Source organism: Rhododendron vialii, chromosome 13a (assembly GCF_030253575.1).
Source record: "Rhododendron vialii isolate Sample 1 chromosome 13a, ASM3025357v1".
Lineage (NCBI taxonomy): Eukaryota > Viridiplantae > Streptophyta > Magnoliopsida > Ericales > Ericaceae > Rhododendron > Rhododendron vialii.
Window position 1 is genome coordinate 2,950,250 of NC_080569.1, and position 20,652 is coordinate 2,970,901.

The 20,652-nt window shown below is 38.9% G+C and overlaps 2 protein-coding genes across 2 annotated transcripts; one reads left to right on the forward strand and one right to left on the reverse strand.

The window, feature by feature from the left end:
• The first annotated feature begins 9,209 nt into the window (after window positions 1-9,209).
• Window positions 9,210-14,831, forward strand: LOC131314448 (VAN3-binding protein-like). Its single transcript, XM_058343073.1, has 7 exons — window positions 9,210-9,772; window positions 9,997-10,158; window positions 13,029-13,464; window positions 13,628-13,873; window positions 13,962-14,011; window positions 14,226-14,283; window positions 14,439-14,831. Exons 1-7 carry the CDS (start codon window positions 9,359-9,361, stop codon window positions 14,648-14,650), a joined length of 1,578 nt encoding a protein of 525 aa, XP_058199056.1. The 5' UTR covers window positions 9,210-9,358; the 3' UTR covers window positions 14,651-14,831.
• A 321-nt stretch (window positions 14,832-15,152) lies between these two features.
• On the reverse strand, window positions 15,153-18,914 carry LOC131314449 (protein LIFEGUARD 4-like). The gene is made up of 4 exons (XM_058343074.1): window positions 18,463-18,914; window positions 16,609-16,722; window positions 15,595-15,752; window positions 15,153-15,494 (listed from the first exon to the last, which is right to left on the reverse strand). Exons 1-4 carry the CDS (start codon window positions 18,710-18,712, stop codon window positions 15,288-15,290), a joined length of 729 nt encoding a protein of 242 aa, XP_058199057.1. The 5' UTR covers window positions 18,713-18,914; the 3' UTR covers window positions 15,153-15,287.
• Between the last annotated feature and the right edge of the window lie 1,738 nt (window positions 18,915-20,652).

Genomic DNA, 20,652 nt, shown 5'->3' on the forward strand with positions numbered 1-20,652 from the left:
TCAAGTTTGAACTTAGATATTGGAGTCATTGAGTTTGAATTCTGTCTGAACGAGCGATATTTTATGCCTCCTTCGTGTATCCTGTTACCACTAAGGAGAATCAAACTTGAATCATAAACTGAAAAGTCAGCGATTTTAGTGTTTGAGATATATATCACTATAGTGGAGGTGCGCTTTCAAGGATAGTACCAAACTAGTTGGCGTATTGGGAAGTGGGTTTTTTTTTTTTTTTTTTCTCTCTTTCTAAAGGCACATTCTTTTTTCGTTTCGACCTTTTTTTCATCGTGCTTGGTGGTTGTGTTGAAAAGAGACTGCTCAGGCTGAAAACTTTCCTAGATAAAACCTTGCAATTACAGTGAAATTATATTAAGCGCTAGAAGAGTTCTAGTGGGGGGTGAATAGGACAACCAATTAAAAATTCACGCAACCTCTAATTTTAATCTATTAACCAAGTTCCATGCTATTCTAACAATTTAACAATTAAAGTCAACAACAATAAATTCAAAGAACGCAGACGCGAGGATATACGTGAAAACTACTTAGGGTCAACACACTCTAAACATAAAACCACGGCCTAACTACCAAATTTGCTATAGATCAAAAGGTTTACGAAGTGCTAAGAGAGAAATTACAACTTTACCTCAAAAGCTTAACCTAACTCCACCACTTTGTTGTAGCTCCCTGAGCTCCTTCTTGATCCCATAGCCACCATGAGTCCAACGCCTCGATCTCCGCTCACTGCGGCTCCGGAATCATCCAGCCAAGTAGTATCATCGGCATGTATGAGTGAATTTTAGAGAAATGAAGATTTTTGTTTTTGCAAACTAAAACAATCTAGAGAGAATACATAAAAGTGAAACAAATTATTGAAGATCTGTATTGAAAAAAACCCACTTCCCGTTTTTAATTGTTTAATGTTTAACGGTTTTCTAGCATGCTAGATTTATCGGGTCACTCACTAATCTTTGTATTAGTTAACCTTTCACAACTCACAAGCATGTCAAATCGCCTTGCTTAGTCTTTCCACTTGAACTATATTAATCATTAAACTTGATTAGGACTAGAAAATCTTCTCAGCTGACTTTTGGTTGTTAGAAACCTCTAGTGCGTGCATATGACCATCAAGACAGGGATAGCCACAGGCTCCAGAGTTGTGGTGCAGTACAAAAAATTGACACCATTGGACGGTTTTTCTATGGGCTTTGCTCTATGTAATCACGTATAGGATTTTTCTAATTTAGGGTAATTAAGTGATGTCTCAATTTCACAGGGCATTAGACTAAGAAACCAAAAGATCTTTCATTATAGAGAGTTGACCAAACATATAATGCAACCCTGGTTTGTTTTGTCAGATTAACCCATTAGCCATTTCTGATATTATTGGCCATGATACAGTAATCTTAGGAAGTTATCTTCTGCAAGATCTGAAACTTTTGGATAACCTCTCGCACTGTCCCATAGTGCCCAACAAAATCAGGTTTCCATTTATCTCATATGAAGTCGAACTATAATAGAGGCCTTTGGTACGTAGATTCATCCAGACCCCATTGAAGAATGTGTGGTGGAAGTTGTTTTGATTGCATGAACCATACAGGCAAACTTCACACATTGAAGACAAAAGGATCGTATAATGTACATTCGAGGTTGACTTCTATGAAATAATTCAAGCATTTGGAAGGCATCATTAGTGTTCTCCATTTCTAAAAGGAAAGAGAGAAAAGTGAAGCGTCTCTTAGTATTGGTGGCTACAGAGAATGTACCAGCATTGACCAATAACCAGCCTGGAACCATAATAGTCTGAAACATATTCTACCTGAATAGGGGTTTTGGAACTGTTGTTATGGGTACATTTACGTAATGCACTGTTTTATGACCCTATTTATGGTATTATTGAGTTAGAAGGTCTGGGAAACATGGTCCCTCATTCAAATGTGGGAATAGTGTTAATTTTATCATAATTAGTAATTTATCTCAAAAGACAACGTCATTGGGTGGTTGGGATTATTGGAATCTTGAGAATATTGAACCTTTGTTTCTTTTCTGCTAGATGGGTTGGATTTAAAGTGAGAGAGGCCCACATGAAGGATTTAAGTGATGTGGAACCAGAAAGAGAGCCTTGAGAGAGGCCAAGGTGGAGTGACCATGTAGTGATGGGCAGGCGCAGCCAGAGTGGAGTCACAAATGGTGAGAATCTGGAACCGCTTTTCTAAGTTTTGTGTGGCACTAATGCCACCCTTACTCAATGGATGCAAAGTGGTCAACAGTATGTGGTACCTGGCATTTTTTTGAGGGATCATTTTTTACGAACATTTTTAACCCCGCTTGTGTCATTCTACGAGTCTTATCTTCTACAGGGCCGGCCGTGAGATTCTTGGGGCCTAAGTCGAACTTGTAAAACAGGGGCCTATGTTTTCTTTAAAAAAAAAATTAACCTCAGAAGGAAAACAAAATCATACTGTATGAAGAATGAAAAGTGTAGCTTGGGCTGAGAATTGAACCTTGTTCTGTTGGATAGCAAGACTAGAACTTACCGCTTGGACAGATACCTCCTTTGGTAGCTAAAGCACTAATTAAATATATATTACATACTTAGGTACACCTATTTGGGGCCCTAATTTTTTGCCAAATTTTGGGGGCTTAAGTCCCCCTCCTTGTCCGCCTTAGCTCAGGGCCGGCCCTAAATTCTTCCGAATAGCTGGTCTCAAGCCCAGACAAAGGAGGGGGATTGTGCGTTAGGTAGTTGATAGCCAGAACGGAAAAAAAAATCGTTAGATCCGTATGACAGGAATCCGATTTTTAATGTTGCTTATGCTAGGGCGTTCCGTTTATTTTAGCCAACCCCAAATGTTGGGACTTGGTTTGGTTTGGTATAGGTTGATAATTAAATGAAAAGAACCTGTTGTAACTATGTATCCGTTGTAATATTATTGGACATGTTCATTGGCCAATCATATGAAGGCTATGATGCACCGACACCAACATGGACACCGACACCGACACCGACACGGGGACACGGGAATTCTAAAAAAATGGGGACACAGACACGGCGGGAGACACGCCACGTGTATATTTATTTATTTATTTATTTATTTTATATAAATAATTAATTAATTATAGTTCGACACCCAGAAATTTTTTAAAAATTACAATTTGGCCCCAGAATTTTAAAAAAAAATTACAGTTTGGCCCTAGCCGTGTCCCCCTAAAAGATTTATATTAAATTATGGGACACGCCTGGCGTGTCCCGTACGTGTCCCCGAGGTGTCCCCGCCGTGTCCCCGTGTCCGACACTGCGATACTTCGACCTCTAGAGGTGTCAGTGCTTCATAGTATGGAGGTTTTCACTTTGCTGGTTGGTGGATTGGATTAAGGTTGCAATCAAGTGATCTTCCGAAAGTAGTACAAACATCATGTTAAACTAGCTCTGAGAGAAGTTACAAACTAACATTCTTGATGCGATAAGAGTTTTTTGATAAAAATGAACTAAAGAATGAACCCGGTTACATCTATTTTTTGAGGGGTTTGATACTTGAGGCTATAGAAATTTGGGCCTCTTTCAATTCTGCCATGTCCTGGTTCCCTTTTAGAAGCTTTGTTTGGAAACACTCTCTCTTTTTTGCTGTCATTCTTCAACACTGGATTTTGAGTTTGGCCTTGTAGAATAAAGATTGTCATCTCGATATGTAGAAACCTCCGGGTCTATGACCAGTTTTCTGTTTTATTCTCGTTTTCTCCATTGTTACTCTGTTCTTTCGCTCTTTCTTTGCTTTCTTTCCGGTCATAACGATGAAATTTTGCCAATGAAGCTGCATGTTAAGTATTGCAGTAGTATGTACATAGTGAACACTTGAAACTGTCCTTAAATAATTCTTCTTCATATTACAGAGTACAGATTAACTATGGGGTATTTTATATCAGTCTATGTACAGATAACCATGTTTCTGGGCAGTAAGTGAGGATGTGGGACAGTAACATAAAGTTGGGAGAAGATGTAATACGTCGGTAACATAAAGTTGCATAAGGCAAGGCAATGAAAAAATGAAAGGAACAACCACTTCCTTCTAGTATCAACACTTCACATGTTTCTGCAACCCCTTGTCCTCGTCACGTCAACCGTCCATCCACTCCTCCCTTGGTCTACATATTTCACTAAAAATGTTCCTCTTTTTTTCTTTCCAAATCAACTCTTCGGCTTTGCAAAAACATCTTTATGAATGAGGTATAGCTATTCTATGTGGTTCACAAGGCACAAGCTGTGGACAAAAACAATTTGCATCGGTGGTCCTTATTCGTGAGAACGGATATTCAAGTGAATTGTCTGAACAAGGCATCGATTATATGAACACCCATGCCAACTTTAGGGACATCACAAAACACTGGACAAACTCTTTAGACCCTACCTCAAACATATAAATCACTCTCAAGCAGCAAAGCTTTGTCTATTTCAAGTGTAACGAATCTGATGGTTGGATGCAAGTGGCAAGTGGCATTGTGTTTTCACTCTTCTTTTTAATATGTCTCTCAGTACGTTCGTACCCGGCAGCGATTAAACGAACCGTGCAGAAGTTGGAAAAGGTCCCTGTACAAATGGTGGTGTTTTCACAGGAAAAAAGATCAGCTAAAGGACAATTTTGAATTCTTATTGAATCTGATTAGTTCAGGTAGGGAGATTAAAGCTTAGGAAACCTTGTTAATTGTATTGGAAAGAGAATGCTCTACTAGATTTTCTGGCAAGTTCCAATGACAGTACTCCTAAGGTCCAAGTCACATTAGCAAGATTCTTGTGCCTGTAATTTAGACTTTTACATTCCTGGTGTGCATTTTCCAATTGTTTGTGTTTTCTGCTTCTCAAGTTTCCTTTAGTCTATTGAAATAGATTTCGATTCTTCTTTTTCAATCCGTTATCTGTCTTCACTCTTCGAGCATGTTATATTGTTTGTTGCCTAACCACCTGTTTGATTAGGACCAAAGATGACTGTATTGTACATAATAGTCTATTATTAGCAGTTGTTAAAGTAAGACTAAAATATTGGAATAACACTTGGGAATTGGGAGTTTCAAGTTTTCAACCAGTAAGTAAAGTGACATAAAGAGCATTTTAAAGTCTAGAAAGCTTAAACAAGGAATGTGAGAAAAGATAAGGAATCCCTTAAAGGATAGAAAACGATGGCAACATTGGGAAAGCTGATAGGCAAGTAAGAGGGAGGGGAGAGAAATTGACTTGTTCAAATAATTGAAAGGGAAATGTGGGGTTGTTAATGGATTTCTGAATCTAGGCTGCCTTGTCATTGGACAGCTTTAGAAAAACCAAAAAGAAAAAGTCCCTTTTGTGCATGTGGTGTCCATGCTATCTTAGACCCATGAATAGAATCTTGATGACAAAACACTAACCTGTTGACACTGCTGAGAAGAGGTTGCGGACCACCCACTCAAATGATGTGCTGATTGCTGGGAAAGAACAAAATCACTAAATTTAGGAGCAGAAACATTCCAGTAAGCTTACAACTGTTAGCTATATGAGGGTGGGTAGAAACTGAAACTTCTATGGTCAGATAGACATTTTCACCTCGATCTTAAATGTTATATCGATTTTGGTGCAGGTATTCAAGCTATAGAATTTTTTTTTTTTTTTTTTTTGGGGGGGGGGGGGGGGGGGGGGTAAATGTCAAGCCATAGAATTTTCTCTCTGCAAAAATCATTTTTGATGACTCGGGGTGTCCGGGCCACCTTATACGCACCTTGACTAGTATTATGTGCTTGGGTTTAAGTTAGCTTCTCTGTAGAAAATAAAAAAAGCCTGGGAAGGTAATTGCCCATGTATAATCTCCCTCATATTTTGATCTAAGCAGAAGACATGGAGGGACCATGTCCCATGTAGAATTGAGCTTTGTGGAAAAGACATGGAGGCCACGTCCCAAGTAGCACTGACCCATCCCCCACAACCCTATGGTGCATATAAGTGTGTATGTTTAAGTTTTCATGGCCCCAGAAGAAAATCCCATGAAGGGTGGGATGAACTATTCATGAATCATGATGACTTTTCACTTGCCGGGAAACAATTTGGAATTGGCATATCCTTATTATGTTATCATGTCATATTCTCAATATCTATCAAAGTGAGGTGGTATCATTGGAATCAGCATATCCTTTGTATGGTTGAAATGTATATGATGCTCGTTAAGCTTTTGTTGAATCTACAGATTTGATTGTAATATTGCCTATTCCTTCAAGAACAGCCTTGTACTAGTGTTCATGTTTTGTAATATATAACGATGTTTGAGAGGATCAATTATGTGAAATATAATGTGTCTAACTATAACACTAAGCGTAAGATGAGTTCTTTTACAGCAAGTCTAAAGAGGTTTTTTTTTTTCTTTAAGGATGTATCAAAGTTGTTTCTGAGCTGAAAGATTGTATAGATGTGTTATGGGCTTCTATTCATGAAATTTTCCCAAATACGCAGTCCCAAGTTGCATTGCATTTGACATCTCTTTATGGTTGGGCGTATCTATTTCCTGCTATGATTTGGGCCACCATGTATTGTACCCACAATAAGATGTCAACCACTCATTAGCCCAATGTTACATGACGAATAGCATTTCTGTATACGTTCGGGCCTCATTTTTGGGCACCCCTTGAGAAACATGCGGGTTATTTCTAGGACCTTTGTTGCTTCGCATGGCAGCATTCTGATCCGTAAATATTGAGTTTAGTATTTGAAGACTTCATTGTGCTCGTGCCTGCCAAATGGATACCGGAACCCCAACTCTCTCTTAAAGTATCAAACTTGTCAAACATGGCTTTCATGTCGTTGGCCGGACTGCAGAAGTTGGACTGCATATTACTGTGTGTTCTCCTCACGACCTCATGTGGACACCTGGTAGTAAGAGATAGATCCATCTTTTATGGAAGAAAGGAAAAGGAAGGTATAGAAAGAGCTTGTTCCGGGAAGTTAGTTGGGGTTGAAGCGGAAGAGCTGTCATAGTTCAATCGGTAAATGTCCAATGCGATCCGACCTGGGGGGCCTAAAATCTTCTTTACCCACTCATTCTATGACATGTTGATAATTGAAGCACGTTTTTCTTATGATAATGCAGGATGTCCCGGGACTAATCCCTTCAGCCCTTCCTAAGACGATTCAATGTCTTTTCTTTCTTTCTTTTTGAATCATGTCTTAAGATTCTCGTCCCTCAAGATTATCAATGGCCGAGAACGTACGAAAATACGAGGTACTGAGATTTTCAGCCCAGACTTGGGTATGCATAGTAAGTTTGGTGAGAGTAGATACGGGTTGGATTGGGCCAACAGCAACAACACTACTCAGCCAGGGCCCCCATTGTCACCACTACAGGGACAATGAATATTTGAACAAGTGAGAAACATGGGAGAAAGGAATTGGAAGTGAAACTGAAATTGGAATTGGGAGAATGGGAGCAAAGCTGCAAAGGGAATAAAGTGGGAACTGTTTTATTGGACACTAGTAAACAAACAAATAAAAGGCTGTCTTCTTTTTTTTTGTTTCTCTTGCGTCCTCTGTTTACAGTTTACAGGGTTCAGGTGAGTAGTGAGTTTAGAGAGAGAGGAATATGATGACGATACCAAAAGAGGAATATGATACCAAAGAGGAATATGATGACCAAAAGAGGAATATGATGAGTAGTGAGTTCAGGTGAGTAGTGAGTTTAGAGTATCTTTATCTGGGTGCAGAGTTTGACGATACCAAAAGAGGAATATGATGACCTCCATTGGCATGCCAAACCCTTACCCTGCGCATTGTAGCAAAGCCCACTCACTGTTCTGTCTCCCCACCCCCCTCCCAAAAAAAAAAAAAACACTGGTGGTGCCCTGGTGGTGACCCTTCCTTCCTCCCTCTGTGGGTTGTTTTCTGAGAAATCTCTGTAGCATAATTTGGTCGGCCTTTGATGTTTGCAATTCCCTGCCAAGGTCCCCTGCCCTGCTCTGCTGCTGCTGCTGCTTTTACCCTCCCACGTCGTCTTGTTACCAGTAAATCACAAGCCATGGGGATTGGGGGTAAAAAGGGGCCTGCACTCCTTTATACCTATTTTCCAAGTATTACTTAGTTTCACCAAATAGAGTAGGGTTGGATGTTGTTTAAATCTTTTTTCCTCAGATTAAAAATAGGCTTAGAGGGGCGAATATTTTGTTCACGGACAGAGCATTGGGCTCGGTTGGAAATCGGGGTTAGGCGCAATGGCCAATATCATTTCATGGGTTGATACGTTGTTCGGGAATAAAAATAAAATGTCGATGTTGTTACACCGGTTTGTTGTCGTCGTTTTTGTGCAATCTTCGATTCAGAGAATCAGATTTTACACATTTCATTCTTCATTGTAAATCTATTGGCCTGTATAATGTGACAGATTTGACAAAGCCAAAGTTGCTGCCAAATTTGACACCAAAGATGGCGTTGTGATTTTTTGAATGCAACATTTAGGTTACGGATGGAGCTCCCTTTTGCCATATGTTTGGTCAAAATTTGGGTTTTGCAGCCTAAATAGCTCATCGGTGGATTTGTTGTAAGTGACTTTGAAGCGTCCATCCCGTTGGGTAATATCAATGGTGTTCTTCCTCCGTCTTTCAAGGAACCAAATTTCAAAAAGACTCTGAATCTCTCTCTCTCATTCTGGGTTGCGTAATCCACCCCACAGATTGTTATGGCATGAATCATGTTAGTATTGCATTCCATTAAACTTCATGTCAAATTCATTGACTTAATGGTTGAAGAAGTGTCTTGAGTTAGATGATACCTAAATATAGTCCATGTATAGAACCACCCTACCATTACTGTTATATATTCAGAAAATAATAATTTTAAAAAAAACCTTTTGAATAATAATATGAGCATTGCTTTTCTATTTTTTGATCTTTATGAGCATTGCTCTCCAAGTAGTGAATGTTTTATCTCCCCATTTAACAGAGTTGTTTGCCCTTTTTACACCAAACCCCCACTAGTATATGGCAAGGGTCCGTAAGCCAGAGAAAAGAAAAGCCTTCTACATCTAATTAATTGGTGCTTCCGGCGGAGCACACTCACGTAGTGCTCTGGGACACTCCAATATCACACATTCTTATAAAATTCATAACTAAGTGTATGAACCCTATATAAAATTATCCGGAGCAACGTGTGGAGTATTGAATAATTACTCCCTTTTAACCCCCACACACCAGACTTCCTCTTTGTAAAAAGCCGCCAATATCGAACCAGCTTTGGTTCAAAAACACCACCCCATCTCCCTCCAACTCCCCAAATAGGTCACTCAGTAGACTGATCAGTGCGATACACAATATATACTGCTATTATCTATTCCTTGGGGCCGGCGGGTTAGAAAAAATAAGAATGGAAAGCAGCAGGCGGAGGCCGGAGCAGGGTGGTTCCGGCAAGGTTAAGCTGCCCGAGATTCCGACGGAGCCACTGGAGTTCCTGGCAAGGTCGTGGAGCCCCTCCGCCCTCCAACTCTGCAAGGCGCTCTCTCTCTCTCCTCGTCCTCCTCCTCCTCCGCGGTCCGGTACCCCCGTGACTAATGGGTCCAATATGAATATTGCTGCTGCTGCTTCTACTACTAGTCATGTTATTAATAGTGGTGGTGGTGGTGAAAACGAGGAATCAACTGTAGCAGGAGCTGTAGTCAATAATAGTACTAATAATGGAGACCCACCGCAGCCCTCATTCTTGTTTGCTTCTTCTTCTTCTTCTGCAGCTGCTACCACTACTTCTTCTCAGCTTGTCCTCGAACGCATCATGTCTCAATCGGTGAGAGAAAACGAGTCTATCTTACAGTACCCCAACACACTACACATACATACACATTCTCATATATATATATATATATATATATATATATATATATATATATATATATATATATATATATATATATATATATATATATATATATGAGTATTGTACGTATATATATTCATGACAACAATAGTATTAATGTTAGTATTTTGTGTATATATTTTGGTGAGATGCAGGAAATGATATCGCCACTAACGTCAGGGAGGCTCTCTCACAGTAGCAGTAGTACTACTGGAGCTTTGAATGGTATTGGCTCCCTCACTCATCATGATCAAGACACGGATAGCATTAGCCCTCCTGTTGTTTCCCCCACCCATGAATTCGACGATGTTGTCAAGGTAACCTACCATCCTACCACTATGTTTTTTCACCTGATCTTTACGAGAAATTTTTCATTGTCAAGCGGGTATGTCCTACGTGATGCCCTCTCAGCGCATCCAAACCGTCCAAAAGTGTTTTGGACGATCCGGATTTTTAAAAAAAAATTCTAGAAAAGAGTTTAACTTTTCCGGTAAAAAGTTTTTCTAAAATCCCAACCGTCCAAAACACTTATGGACGGTGCGGATGCACCGAGCGGCCACCACGTGGTACCCACCTGGCACTAAATTTTGTTTTTGTGTGTGTGTGGATCTGCTTAGGTGCAACTCAACTAATCCCTTCTCCGGTCTGGTCAAAGGCAGGTTATCTGCACCAGAACCAAAAAATCGATAAGAAATTACTCTTTTATGGCCTGACCCTAAAAATCGAATATTAATTGTGCAGAGAGCAAATCTATCAGCCAACCAGACTATTTTTATTTTTTTTTTGGAACCGGGCGATTTTATAGGGTGGAAAGTTATCAATGCATATAGGTGGAGGATCCGGATCCTCTACGAGGATACTCTCTATGAGGATGGTGTGATACTCTCTACGAGGATGGTGTGATAGTTTGCATCCAAACCATCTAAGAGCTACGTGAGAGGACCAACCTCGGTTTTTTCAGCCATAGCGTTTGACTTCCTTTCTTTTCTTTTCTTCCAAAAATTATACTCCTACATCAGCAATTAAATAAACTGGGGAGATAACAAAAAAAATTTAAATAAACTGGGTAAAACTATTCTAGACTTTTTCTTTTTTTTTTTTGGGTAAGTTAACTATTCTAGACTTTTTCTCTCTTAATAATGATTTTTGTTTTTGTTTTTGATATCTTTCTCCCATGTGAGGTTAAAACTGTCTTTATTTATCACTCCTGCTATCTCCTTTATCCAGCTGTTATGAAGCCATATATAGGCCAAACAAAATTTCTGAACTTTCTAAAGTAAACTCAACGAAATGCTATATTTGGTTTTTTTTCTGAAAGAAAAAGAGCACGCAATTGATTTATCAGTCTTTCCCCTCCCAGCTCACGTCTGCCAATATCTACCCTCTTTTGTTATTTTGTTTTTTTATTATTATTATCAGATTTACCCTATTTTGTTTGAAAACCCGCATTTGAATCGGGAGATGCCGCCAAGCGGGAACATTTAGAGAGTTGGCTTGGAGACAAGGGTTTTTATAGTGCTCTGGAGCAGTATTGGGTACACTGGGCTCAACCGAGATCTTTTGTTCCGTTTTTATGCGTGTGGTAAAAATCAAATTAATTGAACATCGGTACATCATCGATTAAAATGATAGTCCTAATCATCAAATTCTTTTTAACGGGAGTTTTTTTTTTTTTCTAAATTAATTATTATTATGATTTGCTTAGCCAATTCTAGAAATTGAACGAATGATGAAATCTCGGGTACCAAGGCGCACTGAACTCGAAGCGCATGACAGGACCATTCTCAGAGGGGAAAAGAAAAAAATTAGTGAGAAAATATTTTGTGTTATGTTTCCCCCTTGATTTCCTTTTCCCTCCAAAAATCCCTCTACAGATCCAGTATCCAAACAGGGCTTTAGACTTCAAAAGAAAAACAATTGAAGATTTTGCCTCACAATCCACGTATCAGGGTGGCTTTAGCCGTCTTTGCAATGTAATTTGTCCACCTTGTGATACACTTGTCATTTAATTTTACTATTTCTATAAGGAGTATTTCCCAATAAATAACAAAACCATAGTTTATCAACTAATGGGTGATAAGCCAACGGGCTTGTAGCCCAATAGCATCTCCGTTCCTTATTTTGTGAGAGGACAGGGTTCGAACCTCTTGAGAGGCCTTGTGTGGTTCAAGGCTATGGAGAACCTTTGGATCCCCTATGGTTTAGATTCTACTAATGGGTTATATTCAACGAGGGTTGTCTCCGTTGGCCAAGAGATTTGCTTGCTCTCACTTTGGAGGGGCGAGTTCAATATATTGTCGTGGATAGGCCAACCAGTTGAGAGATGAAAGTCCATGTGAGTAGCTTCATTAGCGCATTAAGTGGTCCACTCCTAGCTATTTCTAACTATTTTTTGTAAGTATTGGTTCCTTGCAACCGACCCTAGCTAGGTGAATTAGTCTTCGTTTGGGTATGGGATATCTCTCCTATAGGGGTGTTCAAGAAAATCGTCCGAACTATAAAACCGGTCCGATCCGGACCGAACTGTCCTATTTTGTCCGGTTTTGCGGTTCTACAGTCAGGTTATGGTTCCAAAAAAATAAGAACCGTTAATTTTGATTCGGTTATTGGTTGTCAATTAATGAACCGTAGTTAAAATCAAACCGGACCATTTAAAACTAAGATAAATATAAAAATACATAATGTGTGTGTAATTAAATATATTAATTGAATTTGGTAGGTTAATCTTTTCCTTGCTAAACTTAATTTTTTTAGAGATGAAATCTCATTTGTTAGAAACGCTTTTTATTTTCTTCATTCCTTTCCTATTCCAGCAGATTATCTTCGTATTTCTTTAATTTTATGAGTTCATATTTTGTGAATAAGTGTTTGGATGCTTATTTGATAGAACCAGAACCGAACCAAAACCGGACCGGTCTTGCGGTTTGGTTTTGGTTCTTAATTTTCTAGAACCGTTTGAAATGGTCCGGTTATTGATTTTTTAGAGATCCAGACCGTGTACACCCCTACTCGTATGTTGTTAGGGAAAAAAAGAAAAAAGAAAACAATGGGTGATACTATAACTGATACATTATGAAATACGGAGTATCTTTTTATTTATTCTTTCCCGTCTGTTTGAAAATATAAGTGTACCCTCCACGCAATTCTTGTACATTTAGCCATTCACTCCTGAAATGTTCGAATGCAGTTCCTACGATCAAACAACACGCTACAGCCTCTATTCATTGGCGGCCACAACAGCCACGGCGGCGGCAGCGGCGGGGTAAGCACACCCAGTAGCAAGACTGGGAGGAGGTGGTTGAAGGAGAGGAAGGAAAAGAAGAAACAAGAGGCCAGGGCCCACAACGCCCAGCTCCACGCGGTCGTGTCCGTTGCCAACGTGGCAGCTGCAGTGGCGGCCATTGCGGCCGCGACTGCTGCAGCCTCAGCGACGGGGAAGGATGATAAGATGGCAAAGACGGACATGGCCGTTGCATCGGCCGCAACACTAGTTGCGGGGCAGTGCGTGGAGGCTGCAGAGGTTATGGGAGCTGACCGGTGCCACCTCATTTCGGCCATTAGCTCTGCCGTTAATGTTCGGACCCATGATGATATCACTACTCTCACCGCCGCTGCTGCCACCGGTAAGAACGGCATTCACCATAAGCTTCATTACAAATTGGGTAACACTAAAATGAACAAAAAACAATCGCTCCCCGTAGACGTTTTGTATTAAGAACTCTTTCCTAGGACTTCACTCACTACATGAAATGGATGTGTTCTCTATTTTTCCATTGAATGCCGCAGCCCTACGAGGGGCAGCCGCCTTGAAGGCAAGAGCACTGAAAGATGTTTGGAGCATCGGTGCAGCAGTACCGGCAGCAGAGAAAGGGACGACGGTTATGAGGATGAGTGGATGCAGTAGTGATTATCATGAGCATAGTCATGGTAATGGATTTGTGGAAGGGCTTGCCCTTGAAGATGATTTCCTGGATTCTTGTCATCAACAACTCCTTGCAAGGGGAACTGAGCTTCTCAAACGCACCCGCAAAGGTTGTGCTACCGATATTGAACATATGATTTTTCATGTATATGGAGATGGATTCATAAGTACTGATGTGCGTATATCTTGATGTTACAGGTGATCTTCATTGGAAGATTGTATCGGTTTATATTCATCGTACTGGGCAGGTGGGCAACGAAAAGACCGTTCCAAAAGGAAAACAATAAATATCCACGAAAAATTTCGAAGATATCTGTGCATAACTCGAGGAATATAGTGACACTCTGTATTTTGAACTTCATAAAAAAAAAAATTAATGATAATTGTGGCATTGGTAGCGTGTAATCATCCCACCTCTCCAAAAGTAGGTTCTTAATTTTGCATGAATTGCGAAATTTGTAGGTGATGCTGAAGATGAAGAGCAGACATGCTGCTGGAACAATCACCAAAAAGGATAAGAGTAACAACACAGATTCCCGCGTCCCTCTTTTTCATCTCTTGCTTGAATGAATTGTGAATTGAATAGTCTGAGTCGATGCACATGAAAGTTGGTACCCAAGTGACCGCAATTTTGTTTAATCTAACAACGTGATTTTTTATCTTTTCGATTTGCAGATGTGGTATTGGAGGTGTGCAGAGACGTCAAGCCATGGCCGGGGAGGCATTTGTTTGAGGGAGGAGAGCAGCGTCTGTACTTTGGGTTGAAAACAGTAACGCGTGGGGTGGTAGAGTTTGAATGCAAGAACCAGAGGGAACACGATATCTGGACGCAGGGGGTTCGTCGTCTGCTCTCCATCGCAGCAGAAAAGAACAATCTCAATAACTGAAACAATGCTTGTCCACTGGAAAATAGAGTGCACAGAGAGTCTCTCAGTTGATTTGGATCTTCTCTTGATTCCCCCTTGGGACAATGACATTTATTTAAAGACTTGAGTATTTGGAAGTTTACTTGCACGTCTTAGTCTTAAACTGAGATGCAAAGCATCTTAATCAAGGAAAATAATTTTGACACTCCACTTTTTTATGATGGCACTTCAAAGTTTATCTTTTAATGTGATTTGCTATGTATAATTTTTAAACTAAAAGATAAGTTTTGGAGCGTAATCATAAAAAAATGAAGTGTCAAAATCATTTTCCTTCAATCAATGCAAGCAACCATTTGATTAGATGGCTTTGGAAAGCAAGCAAAGAATAGAGAGAAAATAATGTCCGGACAGTGAGGGCATAGAACAACTAGAAATCTCACATGATAAGTTAGGAACATAAATCCATAAAACAAGAGTGAGAGAGAGAGAGAGAGAGAGAGAGAGAGAGAGAGAGAGAGAGAGAGAGATGAACTTGGTGCCCATATATCACATTCAATTATTTATCATCATACAGCAACATAGTTTGAAGACTTTCCCTACTCTTTAAAGCTAACACAATACGAAAAGAAAAGGGTGGGAAAATAGCAGGGGACCCTCTCTAGGCATCAGCAACTCTGAAGCAAGTTAACACGGAGAGGAAGAGATTGATGATATCAATATACAGCGCAACGGCAGCCCAAATGAACTCGTCGTAAGAATATCTCTTGATCAAGTTATCCGTATCGTATATGATGTACCCAGAGAATATGATTGATGCAAGACACCCGTAGATCATAACTGAGATCTTACCCAGGGGAAAGAGCATCTGCAAGAAGAAAAGCCGGGCATTGAGAAATCAAAACCAATAAACAAAAATTGATATGAAAACGAGTCAGAAGCTAAACGCGGCAGGGATGTTCACGTACCTGAATCAAGGCAAAAAGAATGAGCACAAATACAGCACCAAACAAGAAAGGCCCCAAGAAGTTGAAATCATGGCCTCTGCTTGCAGCCCAGAATGTGTACAAAGTGAGACTCACAACCACTGCAGTTGTTAAGATCACAGATTCCAAAATAACCTTCCCTATTGCCAAATGAAATTTCACAAAATTTGATAAATCAGACAACCAAGATCAAGTAAGTTCAGAAAGAAGACGAACACCGTAAGCAACCCATGACCATTATATTCTTCCTACTTCATTCAAGTTACGAAAATCAATAATTTGCAATCTACCAAGACCAAATCCTTAGGGATCAACACCACAGCAAGTTTTTTTTTTTTTGTCAGAATAATATTCTCAATTCCCTCCTGATATCAATACTCGCTTTGCGAATTTTAGTAGTTAAAAAAAATAATCAAAAGGCGCTTTCACGCTTCCGCTCTTGTTTGCTCATGAGCATTATGTCATTTAGGTTCCACCTAAATGGCTAAACCCATTTACTTGACCAGAATTTTAGGGTTGCATCAATTTGGTTAAATTTTCTAGATAAAAACAATTTGTGATGAAGAATGAGAATTAAAAATAATTTATAAATAGCATTATTTAGTTTTTCGTATTTTATCTTTTAGTAATTTTGTCAGGGAGTTTTAATTTTAGGAATAAATGTTCTAGAGTATTCAATTTTCCAATTATAGTTTATTTAGTTTCCTTTTAGTTTTTCTTGTTCAAGAAGAATTAGTTTTACTTCTTTTGTTTCCTTTTTCTTTATTTCCTAGTACGTAAGGCTTTTCAATTTATATTCATTGTAAGCCTTAGGGCATGGAGAGTTGTTATTGATATTGAATAAAAAAGAGTCTAGAGAGCGTTTCTCTAAACCTATCCAGTTTGTGATTGATTGTTGCACGTCCTATTTCTATAGTTCATATATCTCCCTGCATCAATTTCTATAGTTCATATATCTCCCTGCATCAATTTCAAACAATCAGATAGATCACTTACCACTGGTAAAAGCACATGTCAATCCCACCACAAACGCTAGACCAACCGTAAACAACCCCAGCAGAAAATAATTCAGCGGGTGCCGCTGGTGATAATAATACAACGGGCACAACACTGCAACCAAAACAAAACAATACAGTTTTCAGAAAACACATAACCTCATGTTTCCAAAAACGAAACGAAAGGGAAAGGCTAAAATACACATCTCTATTGGAAGTTTGAATTCATAATAGTTTGTATAGAATTTGCATTCATAACGTTGGCTGCTGGGCTTTAGATATTCATAAAATTTCTTCAAAGGTTTATATCAATTTTTCTTTGTTCAACGGTCAGGGGTGTCAGGGCGAGATCACGCGCACCTCGATTATTCCCCTCCTGGTCCAGTCAAAGGCAGCCATCCATGCCGGAACTCGGTTTAACACAAAAAGATCATACTAGTATATAAATGTTATGAGTTTTATTTAAAGAAGTTCATAGCGAGTCGTAAACCTTAACGTTTAAGAGCAAGTACACCAGCTTAGGGAAAGTTTTTAGCTAGAATACCTAATAAATTCATTTTAGCTATTCATTTTTCAATAGGAACTACAGCAACACTAGTTATTTCCCCTTTTTGTCTTTAAACAATTAATTTATCCCATTGTTTCTTGGAGGAGAGAGAAAGAGCATTTACTTGATTTGGTTTGCTGGAAGAGAGAGAAAATATTTTTTTATGTTTACATTTGCTACGGTCATTTGGTACTTAGAGCAAGTTTACCAGTTATTAGCTAAAAAAATTTGTGAACAGTGCACATTTTTCATTTTATCTACTCACATATCTTTCAACACTACACCAACACTATCTATTTAACCTATTCTCTATTAAAATATCATTACTTTTATTTCTTAACCCTATTTTTAAATTGGAGTAAAAAGAGAGAAATGAGAGACCTGACAAAAAAAATACTGAGTAATAAAGAACTCTATTGCTTGTGAATAGTTCTTCTCTAGAAATACCTAACTACTGTAGCTGGAGCAATAATACCTATGGGTTTACAGAATCTGGTGCTGAGCTGTTTTCTTGTTTTGCATAGCTAAAATAGATTCAAAAGCATGTATAGCCAAGCTGGTAAACTTGCTCTTATAGAGAAGTACTGTAGATAAATGTAGAATAACTACCTTAGTAGCTAAGCTGCTGCACCATGATTTTTGAGGTTTCATTAGGTAAAATACCTAAAAAATCTTGTATTGCTAAGCTGATGTTGATGCTCTAACTATCTATCCTTATAAGTTAGGAGTTTAAAATATAAATATTAGGAATTCATACTCAATTGTTATGAATTGATATCTTCAAGGAAGGTATCAAACCAAAAACCAAACTAAAATTGAAGAACCATGTAAGCAAAATGCACTCTAAGAGAAGTAGTAAACTTGCAACACTATTTTGATGCAACTCTCACTCTTCAAGTTTGAAGAAATATCAACTCACAGAAGTCTTACGTTTATGATTGGCTAATGAATTTAATTTATTTGGCAAAATGGGTCCTTAAAGTCAACAAGTCATCAAAACTTCAAATTTGAATAGTTCCTTGGATGCACTTCTTCCAAATGACTCTTCAACTTGTCGCATACGTGTCACAAAGCTAAGTATGGTCTAGAAATTTGATATCTCGCATGGAGATGTTGTTCAATAAAAAGAATTTTTTATACGGAAGTTACGAATTCAAGACTGATATGACATCATAAACGGTTATGTAAATTGAAACTAGTAGTATGAGTTTAAGACAAGGCATGTATGTACACAGAGAACCCAAATAGGGTATGTATTACTGTAACATTTCCCAAAACTAAATACAAATGAAGAGTAAAGGAAAGTACCAATGAAGGGCATAATGATGAGTACGATATAGAGGGCCAAGCCGGCGGCGGTGGTGGCGAAGAACACCGCAATTGGCCGGACAGCGACGACAACAGCGGCAACTACTATAGTGAGAAGCAATTGGAGAGTCAATATCGAGTAAATCTTTCGAATGAAGGCCCAACGGAGCTCCGGCGACTCCAACATCGTCGGGTACAGCGGCCTCACCCCCGCTTCCACGTCATTCTTCCGGTACGGCGTTTGCCACATTTTTTTTTGCCACAAATTAACCCCTCGAAAACTAACAAAGGCGCCAGAAACTAGAGTGGTTTGTTGCGGAGGTTGGAACAGAGAGAGAGAGAGAGAGAGCGGTGACTGCGATTTTGGGTTGGTGGAATGCAGAGGGGGTGGAAGGGGTAATTAAGGAGGAGTTGAAGGGGGTAACAGTAAGTGCTGGAATGTTCGTGATTTTTCTTCACGTGAGTGGGACGTGAGTGGAGATTCTATTTGCGTCTTTGAGATGTCTCTAGCGTTTTTTATTGGACCCGCAACCCATGCAATTGTATTATAGCCGTTCATTTTTATATTTAACGGTTCATAATTTTAAAAAAAATTCTCCGAAAAAGGTTTTTTTAATCTCGACCGTAAAAAACACATTCGATGATTGCGAACACTTCAACCGCACATCTGTAGTCGGATGCGAACACTCCAATCGCACACTTGTAGTCCAAACATAAATAGAAAAACCTTGAGCTTTTTTATCCGATCCGATGCGGAGATGTCTCTAGTGTTTTTCTATCACAATCTTGGCTTTTAACTTGTACAAAATAAATTCTTGCCTTGATTAGTAAGAAAACGAAAAGACTTGCAAATGAAATACTACTAGAGTCTTAATTTTTTCACTTCACATCCACGAATTCATCTTCTTTTTTTTAAAGAAAGAGAAAGAGAATTTTTAATTCGTCTTTCGAGTAGGAAATTTTTGAAAAAAAGTTCACTTTTCAACTATGTGGTTGTTATGGATTGAGGGACATAGAAAGACCTTTTGCAACATGAGAATTATAGCCTAACACATGGCTCAAAAGATTAATCTTAGATTATATAGCAGCAGGTCGTGATACATTATATACTACATATACTTCTCAATCCTCGCTGATGTAGGATGTGGGTTCTCGCAAAGATATCATCACAATGGTGTCTTTACCCTCGCAAAAGGCTTTTGCAAAGGGTTGCAATGGGAATGGTGGGGGTGGCATTGTGGCAAAAAGTTGAAGATGAGTAATTGCATCGGGATTTAATCCCGCCACAAAAACTTCGACGCAGAAAGTATATATTCTTGTAGTTTTTTTTTTTTTTCTTTCGTTTTGAATGTTTGATGCTTTTGTGCACCTTTAAGTTGGTTCGGACATCTTTGCGTTGTGCCTTGATGCTTATATATATATCGAAATCCTTGGTGGAAATCCCTTTATGGGTTTGGTTTATGCGCTAGCCAAACAATAGCTTAATTCCATTTGATATTTCTTTCTGAATTTGTTTCTTCCGATTTATGCCGCGCACACACGCATACAGGTTTGAATGAACCCATCAAAGGTGTGAAATCCTTTGTTCACCATCTAATTTGGTGGTCTGATCATATTTGCTTGAAGGTGTACTCTAACCATTGTTTCATTGGCTCAGTGAATCGACGACCGGCACGAGATACTTCAATAATTTGATTGCTTCAGTGGGGTTTGATATTTTCACATTGGTTTTGATTCTGTAAATTCCGTCTTTGTTTTTTGGGAAAATGACGGCTAAGGACGTATTTGATAATTAATACCCTCCAATGACATTTTCAGCATTAACAAATGTACTCAAATGTTCTCAGCATGTTCTTGGCGGATATTAATTATCAAAACACGTCCTGGGCCGTTATTTTCCCTTGTTTTTTTCCTTGCAACATTGGGATTGGGCCTTTGGTGTCGTTTCTTATTTTTCCCCCGTAAAATTTGGATTTGGCAGACCTAAGGTTGTTAGTATTCTTATTAGAGAGCCCGTTCCAGAACCGAAATAAGAATTTATTTTTTGTCTAATAATAAGGTGTGTTCCACAAAAAGGTGAATAAGTACTTATTTTTTAAAAATGTAATTTTAAGTTCAAAAATCACGTGCTTACGCAAATAATTTTCCTTTCACTATGGATCTTGTTTGATAGATCTCATTAAGATCTTT